Source organism: Coregonus clupeaformis, chromosome 13 (genome assembly GCF_020615455.1).
Source record: "Coregonus clupeaformis isolate EN_2021a chromosome 13, ASM2061545v1, whole genome shotgun sequence".
Lineage (NCBI taxonomy): Eukaryota > Metazoa > Chordata > Actinopteri > Salmoniformes > Salmonidae > Coregonus > Coregonus clupeaformis.
This window is the reverse complement of record NC_059204.1, coordinates 23,657,162-23,670,096: the sequence shown is the minus strand read 5'-3', so window position 1 is coordinate 23,670,096 and position 12,935 is coordinate 23,657,162. Positions and strand designations below refer to the sequence as shown.

General features: G+C 44.2%; 1 protein-coding gene across 1 annotated transcript in view; it reads right to left on the bottom strand.

Annotated features, from left to right (window-relative positions):
* LOC121579777 (UV radiation resistance-associated gene protein) overlaps nt 1–12,935 on the bottom strand; it is a 137,511-nt gene that overhangs the window by 87,010 nt on the left and 37,566 nt on the right. Inside the window, exons 8-9 of the mRNA XM_041894664.2 lie at nt 12,108–12,234; nt 635–719 (exon numbers count right to left, since the gene is read on the bottom strand). Coding sequence (XP_041750598.2) covers nt 635–719; nt 12,108–12,234 — 212 coding nt within the window. The remainder of the gene's footprint in view (nt 1–634; nt 720–12,107; nt 12,235–12,935) is intronic.

The window sequence follows — 12,935 nt, the reverse complement described above, 5'->3', positions numbered from 1 at the left end:
CTGTTCTGGTTAAGTCCAGATGCAAGACCCTCTAATCCCCCATTTAAACCCAAACCACCACAAACATACACACTTCCAGGAACCTGCTTATTACATGAACACAGCAACTCTCTCAAACAAACACTTTTTTTCACCTGCTGAACTTTAAATACAAATTTTTCCAGGGGTGGATGCTAGGCAGATGCATGAGTGTCAAAGGCAATTTCCTTGTTTACATGATGCATTGGTGGGTTTCTTTTTACACTGCCCGGCCAGCTAGTGTGTATACTGTAGCATTGTGCTTTTGCTCCTGCTCTGCCCTGGTCCCTTCACTGCTAGGTACACAGACAACCAAACTGTGTATACAGGGTCGACACACACTGTGTGCACCCCTGCAGGCCAAGGCAGACACATCAGACTGGTCTTTGACACAATCTGCTTACTCTCTCTCAGGCTATAAACACAAATAGGCAGTGCCGAGCCAACATCCCCTCTTTGTAGGCAGGCTGTAATCTCCACACAGCATTTAGAACAATTGACAGCATATTAGAACACGCCATTCTGTGGGGCCTAGGTAATTTCTAGCAGATGGCGTGGTGAACGAACTGGAGCGTGTGTATAAAAATATATGCTTTAATTACAGGTTGACACTTACCTTTTGGCAGTGCATTCTTTCTGCTGCTTTGTTAACGACTCCCTCTCCATCTCCAGACTCTGGTGTTTGGTGGAGAATGCTTCCTCTAGGGAGAGATAAGGGGGGATGACAGAGAGAGGGAGAGAGAGAAAGATAAAAGAGAGTGACAGAAGAGAGGAATACGAGAATAGAGAGAGAGGGAAAGAAAGGGAGAGATGAATATGAGAGATATAGAGAGAGTGATAGCGAAAGAGATGAAAGCAACAGGGAGAGAGGGAAAGAGAAAATGAGGTGGTCAATTACCAGGTGTGTTCTGTTCTGGTAAATTACCAGGTGTGTTCTGTTCTGGTAAATTACCAGGTGTGTTCTGTTCTGGTAAATTTGCACTAGTGTCTGGGTGTGACTCTTCAAATCAAATCAAAACAGGTGTAGACCTTACCGTGAAATGCTTACTTACAAGCCCTTAACCAACAATGCAGTTTTAAGAAAAACAAGAGTCAATGTGCGGGGCTACAGGCTACAGGTTAGTCGATGTAATTGAGCTAATATGTACATGTAGATAGACGGGGGGGTAGTCCTAGTAGCCATGCAAATAGTCCTAGTAGCTGATTAGCTGTTCAGCAGTCTTATGGACACTCAAATACCTAGGTGTCTGGTTAGACCGTAAACTCTCCTTGCAGACTCACATTAAGCATCTCCAATCCAAAGTTAAATCTAGAATCGGCTTCCTGTTTCGCAACAAAGCCTCCTTCACTCATGCTGCTAAACATGCCCTCGTAAAACTGACTATCCTACCGATCCTTGACTTCGGCGATGTCATTTACAAAATAGCCTCCAACACTCTACTCAGCAAATTGGATGTAGTCTATCACAGTGCCATCCGTTTTGTCACCAAAGCCCCATATACTACCCACCATTGTGACCTGTACGCTCTCGTTGGCTGGCCCTCACTACATATTCGTCGCCAAACCCACTGGCTCCAGGTCATCTATAAATCACTTCTAGGCAAATCCCCGCCTTATCTTAGCTCATTGGTCACCATAGCAACATCCACCCATAGTATGCGCTCCAGCAGGTACAGTGCTATGAAAAAGTATTTGCCCCCTTTCTAATTTTCTCTACTTTTGCATATTTGTGATACTGAATGTTATCAGATCTTCAACCAAAACCTAATATTAGATAAAGGGAACATAATTGAACAAATAACACAACAATTACATATTTATTTCATAAACAAAGTTATGTGTGAAAAAGTAATTGCCCCCTTACACTCAATAACTGGTTGTGCCACCTTTAGCTGCAAGACTCCAACCAAATGCTTCCTGTAGTTGTTGATCAGTCTCTCACGTCGCTGTGGAGGAATTTTGGCCCACTCTTCCATGCAGAACTGCTTTAACTCAGTGACGTGTGGGTTTTCAAGCATGAACTGCTCTTTTTAAGTCCTGCCACAACATCTCAATTGGGATTAGGTCTGGACTTTGACTAGGCCATTCCAAAAATGTGTTTTGGATCATTGTCTTGCTGCATGACCCAGATGCGCTTCAGCTTCAGCTCACAGACGGATGATCTGACGTTCTCCTGTAGAATTCTCTGATAAAGAGCAGAATTCATGGTTCCTTCTATTAAGGCAAGTCGTCCAGGTCCTGAGGCAGCAAAGCATCCCCAAACCATAACACCACCACCACCATGCTTGGCCTTTGGTAAGGCATTACTGGAACCATGTCGTCCAAAAATATACTTTTGAATCATCTGTCCATAGAACGTTCTTCCAAGAGTCTTGATGATCATCCAGGTGCTTTTTGGCAAACTTGAGTCAACTTTTTGGACGAGATGGGCCCCATTATGCCTGCCGAAAACCAAACTCTGCATTCCACAGTAAGAACATCATACCAAAGGTCAAGCGTGGTGGTGGTGGTGTGATGGAACCATGAATTCTGCTCTGTATCAGAGAATTCTACAGGAGAATGTCAGACCATCCGTCTGTGAGCTGAAGCTGAAGCGCAGCTGGGTCATGCAGCAAGACAATGATCCAAAACACACAATCAAGTCTACATGAAAATTGCTAAAAAGCAACAAATTGGAAGTTTTGGAATGGCCTAGTCAAAGTCCAGACCTAATCCCAATTGAGATGTTGTGGCAGGACTTGAAACGAGCAGTTCATGCTTGAAAACCCACACGTCACTGAGTTAAAGCAGTTCTGCATGGAAGAGTGGGCCAAAATTCCTCCACAGCGACTGGTCAACAACTACAGGAAGCATTTGGTTGGAGTCATTGCAGCTAAAGGTGGCACAACCAGTTATTGAGTGTAAGGGGGAAATTACTTTTTCACACAGGGGAATTGGGTGTTGCATAACTTTGTTTATGAAATAAATGAAATAAATATGTAATTGTTGTGTTATTTGTTCACTTATGTTCCCTTTATCTAATATTAGGTTTTGGTTGAATATCTGATAACATTCAGTATCACAAATATGCAAAAGTAGAGAAAATTAGAAAGGGGGCAAATACTTTTTCATAGCACTGTACATCTCACTGGTCATCCCCAAAGCCAACACCTTCTTTGGCCACCATTCCTTCCAGTTCTCTGCTGCAAATGACTGGAATGCATTACAAAAATATCTGAAGCTGGAGACACTTAACTCCCTCATTAACTTTAAGCATCAGTTGTCAGAGCAGCTTACTTACTGTACACAGCCCATCTGTAATTAGCCCACCCAACTACCTCATCCCCATATTGTTATTTACATTGATATTTATTTTGCTAATTTGCACCCCAGTATCTCTATTTGCACATCATCTTCTGCACATCTATCACTCCAGTGTTAATACTAAATTGTAATTATATTGTACTATGACCTATTTATTGCCTTACCTCCATAACTTACTACATTTGCACACACTGTATATATATTTTCTATTTTCTATTGTGTTATTGGCTGTACATTTTTGTTTATTTCATATGTAACTGTGTTGTTGTTGTTTTTAATCGCACTGCTTTGCTTTATCTTGGCGAGGTCGCAGTTGTAAATGAGAACTTGTTCTCAACTGGCTTACCTGGTTAAATAAAGGTGAAATAAAAATAAAAAAATGGCTTGGGGTAGAAGCTGTTAAGAAGCCTTTTGGACCTAGACTTGGCACTCCGGTACCGCTTGCCGTGCAGTAGCAGAGAGAACAGTCTATGACTAGGGTGGCTGGAGTCTTTGGCAATTTTTAGGGCCTTCCTCTGACACCGCCTGGTATAGAGGTCCAGGATGGCAGGAAGCTTGGCCCCAATGATGTATTGGGCCGTACGCACTACCCTCTGTAGCGCCTTGCGGTCGGAGGCTGAGCAGTTGCCATACCAGGCAGTGATGCAACCAGTCAGGATGCTCTCGATGGTGCAGCTGTAGAACTTTGAGGATCTTAGGACAAATGCCAAATCTTTTCAGTCTCCTGAGGGAGAATAGGCTTTGCCGTGCCCTTTTCACGACTGTCTTGGTGTGTTTGGACCATGAAAGTTTGTTGGTGATGTGGACACCAAGGAATTTGAAACTCTCAACCTGCTCCACTACAGCCCTGTCGATGAGAATGGGGGCGTGCTCGGCCCTCCTTTTAATGTAGTCCACGATCATCTTCTTTGTCTTGATCACGTTGAGGGAGAGTTTGTTGTACTGGTACCCCACTGCCAGGTCTCTGACCTCCTCCCTATAGGCTGTCTCATCGTTGTCGGTGATCAGGCCTACCACCATTGTATCGTCGGCAAATTTAATGATGGTGTTGGAGTCGTGCCTGGCCATGCAGTCAAGGGTGAACAGGGAGTACAGGAGGGGACTAATCAAGCACCCCTGAGGGGCCCCGTGTTGATGTGTTGTTGCCTACCCTTACCACCTTGGGGCGGCCCGTCAGGAAGTCCAGGATCCAGTTGCAGAGGGAGGTGTTTAGTCCCAGGGTCCTTAACTTAGTGATGAGCTTTGAGGGCACTAGTGTTGAATGCTGAGCTGTAGTCAATGAATAGCATTCTCACGTAGGTGTTCCTTTTGTCCAGGTGGGAAAGGGCAGTGTGGAGTGCAATAGAGATTGCGTCATCTGTGGATCTGTTGGGGCGGTATGCAAATTAAGTGGGTCTAGGGTTTCTGGGATGATGGTGTTGATGTGAGCTATGACCAGCCTTTAAAAGCACTTCATGGCTACAGACGTGAGTGCTACAGGTCGGTAGTCATTTAGGCAGGTTACCTGGGTGTTCTTGGGCACAGGGACTAGTGGTCTGCTTGAAACATTTAGGTATTACAAACTCGGTCAAGGACGGGTTGAAAATGTCAGTGAAGACACTTGCCAGTTGGTCAGCGCATGCTCGGAGTACACATCCTGGTAATCCGTCTGGCCCTGCGGCCTTGTGAATGTTAACCTATTTAAAGGTCTTACTCACATCGGCTACGGAAACCATGATCACACAGTCGTCCGGAACAGCTGGTGCTCTCATGCATGCTTCAGTGTTGCTTGCCTCGAAGCACGCGTAGAAGTCATTTAGCTCGTCTGGTCTGCTCGTTTCACTGGGCAACTTGCGGCTGGGCTTCCCTTTGTAGTCTGTAATAGTTTGCAAGACCTGCCACATCCGACGAGCATAGGAGCCGGTGTAGTAGGATTCAATCTTAGTCCTGTATTGACACTTTGCCTGTTTGATGGTTCGTCGGAGGACATAGCGGGATTTCTTATAAGCGTCCGGGGTTAGAGTCACACTCCTTGAACGTGGCAGCTCTACCCTTTAGCTCAGTGTGGATGTTGCCTGTAATCCATGTCTTCTGGTTGGGGTATGTACGTACGCTCACTGTGGGGACGACGTCGTCGATGCACTTATTGATGAAATCGGTGACTGAGGTGGTATACTCCTCAATGCCATCGGATGAATCCCGGAACATATTCTAGTCTGTGCTAGCAAAACAGTCCAGTAGCTTAGCATCTGCGTCATCTGACCACTTCTGTATTGAGCGAGTCACTGGTACTTCCTTCTTTAGTTTTTGCTTGTAAGCAGGAATCAGAATTATGGTCAGATTTGCCAAATGGAGGGCGAGGGAGAACTTTGTACATGTCTCTGTGTGTGGACTAAAGGTGGTCTAGAGTTTTCTTTCCTCTGGTTGCACATGTAACATGCTGGTAGAAATTCTCCATTAAACACTGGTAACTTCATACAGCTACTTTGATCAGGAAAAAAACATTTCCTCCCCACACACAGCACATAAAAGTGCTACACATGAATAATGATGGCAGGATTTGTTTTACTTTTGTAAATAAAGATTTAGTCAAATAAAGAGAAGCATCGATACAAACCCCAACTCCATCCCAACCATCCCATCTCATGTACATCACTGTTGACAGGCTGAAAGGAGAACAGCTAGAGTGGCTCCAATACACACTCGTCTTTACACACAACTTCAAACGCAGATGGTTCAAATGACCAGCCCTTCCACTGCATGTTACCTATCAAAGCTGGTCTGCCCAGACAGGAACACCAAAGCGGGGTGGAAGGGAGGATATAGATGGGGTACATGGAGGAAGAGCGAAGGGGAGGTTCGGGTCTTCATCAGATTAGGAATGATGAGACGGATACTGTCTGGGACAGAGCAGATTAGCCAGCCCTTTTGATTTAAGCGAAGACTTGAAAACAGTGTTCTAAAGTCCCCCTTCACCTGCATAGGCCCTGTGCTCGCCCTGGCTTTTATGTAAACGCCACTACTACCCATCCCAGTCTCCTAAGCATCAAGCGTCTGCTGCCAAACTAAAACAAATAAAGACTGTGTAAAAACGTGTGTGTGTGTGTGTGTGTGTGTGTGTGTGTGTGTGTGTGTGTGTGTGTGTGTTGAGGGCTACCCTGTGGTGCTATGTTTGGCTACGTCACACAGCTTTAGAGATGTTAATCTTCCACCACTCTCCAATGTTGTTGTGTTCTCCCTTCAGAGACAAGGTTGCTCATGCTCTCTGTGTGGAGAGAGAGAGAGAGAGAGAGAGAGAGAAAGGCAGAAAGAGATTGAAAGAGAGGGCGAGAGAAATAACAAGAGAATGAGAGGTGTCTCTCAAGTTGCTCTTACTAGCTCTTGTAGGCCCCCTCCAGTCCAGTAATACCACTCTATCACTCATTAGTAAGACTGTCAGTCACAGTCGCCCTCTCTCGCCTTAATAACTCAACATGGCCGCTGTGCAGCTGAGGGAGCTGGTGACTGTGGGTGTAATGTTGATAGGTTTAGTGTGGGGTCCAGAGCGCTGAGCTAAGTCCAGTGTGTTGAAGTGATAGATACCCCCACATCTCTCGCCACTTTATAAACCCTGACTCTTAACTCTGGGTAACTAACTCCACCACTGACGTTTATTGGCCTTCAGTTGCCTCGGTGCCGTGGCAGAGAGTGAAAATAACTACTGTTAATAACCGCGATAAAGACTTTTTACTGCCCTAATTTATAACGTCTGCTCAAGGTGATAGAGGGTAAAATTAGGTGAGAGGAAATTGTGACCCCTCTGAGCCCGTTCATTCTAAAGGGGGAAAGAAAGACGTTGAAAAGCAGAGGAGAAGTAGGAGTTTTTTTTTAAATGGTGACAGCATGATTAAGCAGAAGACTGTGGGGGTTAAGGTTAAAATAATGTTCAGTTTTCTCTGGGCTTTGTCTCAGCAAAGAATTACAGCTCTGCTCAGGCCTCTTACACATGCATACAACACATGCATACACACACACACACACACAGGGATGCATGCAGTTCACCATCATAGAAAATCAGCGGCCATTGGACAGCCTGTTAACCTGTCATCAAGATGATAACTTACCCTAGTGCTCTCCTATCTGCTGTATCTTCACACAGTCAATAGTGGCCAAGCATGGCGCACACACACACACACACACACACACACACACACACACACACACACACACACACACACACACACACACACACACACACACACACACACACACACACACACACACACAGTGTCTACCAGCTTCATAGCATTCATCACATACCTGTGGCCATATTACACAATACTCATGACACCCCCATCCCATCACTACGCTCACACACACACACGCCACCCCCTACAAGTACTGTATATTTGTGTTTTGCCCCCATTTGTTTTGACAGTAAAGGGGATCGTCAGAAAAACAGTCATTTCACAGAAAGGAATGAGGATCGGAAACAGACGTGATTCCGACACTGTTTCAGAAAAGCTCAATATGATGTAGCCTAGTAGGTAGCATGGGGGGGGACAGAGACTGGAGATGATGACAAGGCTCTCTGGTCCTAGTAGTTTACTGAGGTGAGTCAGGTGACTGGGTGTGTTACCATGGAAACCATGCATACCTAACCTGGTCTTATCCTCTACCAGGTACTTTTCCTTGTTAGTTTAAATAAGCACCTGTCCTCTCTTCACAAAGGACATTTTCAATTTGTGGCCAGGATTTCCCTCCAGCAGTGGTCTGAGTGGTGACAGAGGATGAAGGGCCATTAGTCAGGACGGGGACACAAAGACAACCTTTCCCTGACCCCTCCTTGTAGTGTCTGTGTGTGCATGTTGGTTGCCTTACTGTGTGTGAGCCTGGAGGTTATGAACACTGTGTGCAGGGATGGTGTGCTGCAGTGCAGACGGCCAGCCAATCATTATCAGAAGCTAGCATGGTGTCCTGCCCCTTGGCCAAACACAGAGCCTGGATCCATCAGAGCCTTAGTCCCCCCCAAGTCCTCTCAGAACCCACCCTACTATACCCTGCTGTTAAACAAATACAGAAAGCAACCAGTAACCAAAATATCTAAACACTCTTAGATAACTTTCTGGATACCACATTCACTCACAGTAAAGAAGGCATCAATCTAGCAGTAAAAAACATCAACTATATATTCAGGCAAACTGCAAAAAAGCACAACTGAAATTGATAAAAAACAAAACAAAAAAGATCACAGATGACAACTGGTTTGATGCATATTGTAAAATTATAAGGAAAAAACTTAGAACACTTTCAAACCAAAAGCACAGAGACCCAAATAATGGTGAATTACGCCTTCATTCCTGTCAGACTTTAAAACTCTATAAACATACACTCAGAACCAAAAAAGCACAGTACAACAGCAAGCAGCTGACACTAATTGAGGAGTCCATAAACACAAACAACTTCTAGCAAAATTGGAAAAAACTGAAAAAAGATCCAAACAAGAGGAATTAGCGATACAAAATGGTGACATATGGACAACCTATTTTAAACACTCTACAACACCGTGCAAATTGACACAAACGCAGAACAATGCCAAATTCATGAGAAGTTGAATGGATTAGAAAAAGCTATAAAGGACAATCAAAATCCATTGGACTCCCCAATTACTGACCAGGAGCTCTATAAGAAACTTCAGGCCCTCAAATTTAAAAAAGCATGCGGACCTGATGGCATCCTAAATGAGATGCTCAAATTCACTAGTGCAAAATGTCAATTGGCTATAATAAAACTGTTTAATTTGATCCTGAGTGTAGGTTATTTCCCTCACATCTGGAATCAAGGACTCATAACCCCAATCTTTAAGAACTGAGAAAAATTTGACCCTAACAATTACAGAGGCATTGGTGTGAACAGTAACCTGGGGAAGGTTTTCTGTAGTGTTATAAATGTAAGAGTTCTAAACTTCCTTAATAAGCACAATGTCTTGAGTAAAAGCCAAATTGGATTTATGCCAAAACATCACACAACCGATCATATTTACACCCTACACACCCTGGTAGATAAACATGTCCACCAAAATAATACCAAAATGTACGCTTGCTTTATTGACTTCCAAAAAGCATTTGATTCTATTTGGCATACAGCACTGTTCTACAAAGTTTTTGAAAGTGGTGTAGGGGGCAAAACATATGACATAATTAAATCAATATACTGGCAATACGTGCAGCATCAAAATTGGCAAGAAAATAACAGAATTCTTTAACCAGGGGCGGGGCCTACGCCAGGGTTGCAATCTGAGCCCTGCACTCTTCAATATTTACATCAACGAATTGGCCACTATTCTAGAAATATCCTCAGCCCCTGGTGTTAGTCTTCACAATTCAGAGGTTAAATGCCATCTCTTCGCAAATGACCTACGCCTGCCATCACCCACAGCACATGGCCTACAGCAGAGCCTGGACCTGCTAGAGCAGTATTGCCAGACCTGGGCCCTGGCAGTAAACCCCAAAAATACTAAAATAATAATTTTCCAGAGATCCAGATCTCAGGGAATTAGACCAAAGTTCTCAATTGGTACAAAATATATAGAGTACAGCACACACTACAATTACTTAGGTTTAAAAAATAAGCTCAACTGGACACCTTAATGATGCAGTGAATGAACTGAGAGAGAAAGCACGCAGGGCATTCTACGCCATTAAAAAACAAATTCAAATTGAAATACCTACTAAAATTATGCTAAAATTAATTGAATGTGTCATTGAACCAATTGCACTTTATGGCAGCGAGGTGTGGGGTCCACTTGCAAAACAAGATTTCACTGAATGGGACAAACACCCCATTGAAATCTCTGCATGCAGAGTTCTGTAAGATTCTCCTACATGTCCAGAGGAAAACTACAAGAAATGCATGCAGGGCAGAATTAAGCCAATATCCACTAATAATAAAAACTCAAAAAATTGCAATTAAGTTTTGGAAACATCTAAAATGCAGTGACCCCCTCTGATATCATTACCAAGCCCTGCAATGCCAAGAGCTGAGCAAAGAAAAGAGTCACCTCATTCAGATGATCTTGGGGCTGAGTTCACAAACCTGTTCTACTAACACACTGAAGCCTCAGGACCAAAACATCCAATCAATCAGAATAAACCAAATTACAACACAGTCAAAACAAAACTACATTGCTTATAGGGAAACACAAGCACAAAGTAAAATGTAGTGCTATCTGGCCCTAAATCGACATTACACAATGGCTAACTATTTGACCATGGTTACTGATCAAATCCTTAGAAAAACCTTGACAAAGTACAGGCACAGTGAGCACAGCCTTGCCATTGAGAAGGGTAGACACAGGAAAACCTGGCTCCCTGTAGAGGAAAGGCTGTGCAACCATATAAAACAGAGTGTCATTTCCCCAAATTCGAAACAGTTTTTCAAGGTTTCAAAGACCTCTCTGATGAGAATAGGCTACCCGTCCTGTTGGGGGAGGACGCAGAGAGCTGTGGGTTGGCAGCGCACTACATTGCTGCCTGCCATAAGATGAGGGACAGTGTCTGACAGACCAACCAACCTGCACATGTCCACTATATTGTTATTGTTCAATGGTTATTTTGACCCTTGGTTAATGTTGTTACTGTTGTCCCGTTGACAATATTAATTATTATTATTATTTTAATTATGTTAATATTGTAAATATCCAGAGTACGCTTTGGCAATATGTACATTGTTACGTCATGCCAATAAAGCAAATTTAATTTAATTGAGAATTGAGAGAGGGGGGAGACAGAGACAGAGAGAGAGAGACGGAGAGGGGGAGAGAGAGAGAGAGAGAGAGCGAGAGAGAGAGAGGGAGAGAGAGAGAGAGAGAGAGAGAGAGAGAGAGAGAGAGAGAGAGAGAGAGAGAGATAGAGAGACGGAGAGGGAGAGAGAGAGAGAGAGAGAGAGACGGAGAGAGAGAGAGAGAGAGAGAGAGAGAGAGAGAGAGAGAGAGACGGAGAGGGAGAGACGGAGAGGGAGAGAGACGGAGAGGGAGAGAGAGAGACGGAGAGAGGGAGAGAGAGGGAGACAGAGACATGTGTACAGTATGTGCGTGTGTGCGTACATGAGCATGTATGAACCTGTCTGTGCGTGTCCATCATGGTATGGTGGTGTTGAATATGAACTCTGCTAGGTTTTTTATTTCCCTGTGGACATAACAGATACGCAGCAGTAAACTGGCCTATAAAACAAACCCACCCATCCCAGACATGATACAACCTGCAGTTATTCAACCCATATAATTGGCTCAATGACACCATAAAAGGCTAACGATTTACTTTACCGGCCATGGTAGGACAACTTGGCTGGCCGGCAAAGACATTTCTCTGTCTGAAAGTGTCACACGGCCAGGGGAAAAACAGTCACTGTGGTGGAGTGACTCATAGCCTCCAGACGTTCAACAGTGAAAGAGGTTTCCTGTGTGTGAGGTGCTGTAGCGTACTCTACTGTAAATGTTTGGAGCGGGAATATGCAGTAAAATACAGTAGAGCACACCAAGAACAGCAGTTGGCTGACCCAAAGTGTACCTGTCTCAGAGGCTGTGGGTTGCGTTCCAAGTGTCCACATATTTCCTATGTATTGAACTACTTTTGGTCCAAAGTAGTGTGAGCTATATAGGGAATAGGGTGCTGTTTAGGACGCACCCTGTGTAAGGTACGTATTAGGAATACAATCCCATATGGACCCCCAGTCCCCACACTGTATGCAATTTGAAATTGGAATACCTCGTGGCCTTGTGGAAATACCTGTCTATTGTGTCTTGAGGTGTAACTCCAAATTCCATGTACCTTTCTTCTGAAGCAGTGCTCTCTCCTTCTGCCGCAGGTCTGTCTCCCGACCCAGCGCTTTCCTCTGTCTCTCCAGCTCACTGCGTAGCGTCCCCAGACGCAGCTGCATACACTCCCGCTCCTTCTTCTGCAGACAGAGAGGGGGAAGGAGAGAGAGAGAGAAAATAGAAAAGAAAGTGATAGAAAAGAGAAGAAAGATCGAGGGAGAGAAAAAGGAAGTACAAACAGAAAGAGACAGAGAAAGAGAGAATACATGTTGTGATTCACCACAGCAATGCTTTTAATTATCCCAGCCCATCACCATATCCCCATTAGGTCCCTCAGAACAAACCATGTAATCTAGGGCCAATCACGTAACGAACTCATTCAATACGCCTCTACTAACCCAAAAGACACTGTCAATACTGGATGAGCGAAGACAAGTGGGCTCCACAGAGAATGATAGAGGCCTCAAGTGGCCAAAAGGCCATATTTGCATGGGCAGCGCCATTGAGTGCTTCCACCATTTTAATTTATTCAACTGAGTGGGACTTCCAACTTCATTGGCTGATCCCTCCTGTTGAAGTCAATTCCAACCTGGTCATAAGGATGGATCAGTCAATCGTGAAGAAGAAAATTGACTACTTCAAAATGGCGATTGCCTCAATGGCGATGCCTATGCCGTCACAGATGCTATAATGGCACAGATACAAAGATGAGTCCTCTATCTCTCTCTATGGTGGGGCCTCAAACAAGGTCTTTCAAAACAACCCCTACAAAAGCCTTCACCAGAGAAATCGGAGAAACAAACAAAAACCATTGATTTAAAAGTTTAACAAACCATACAAC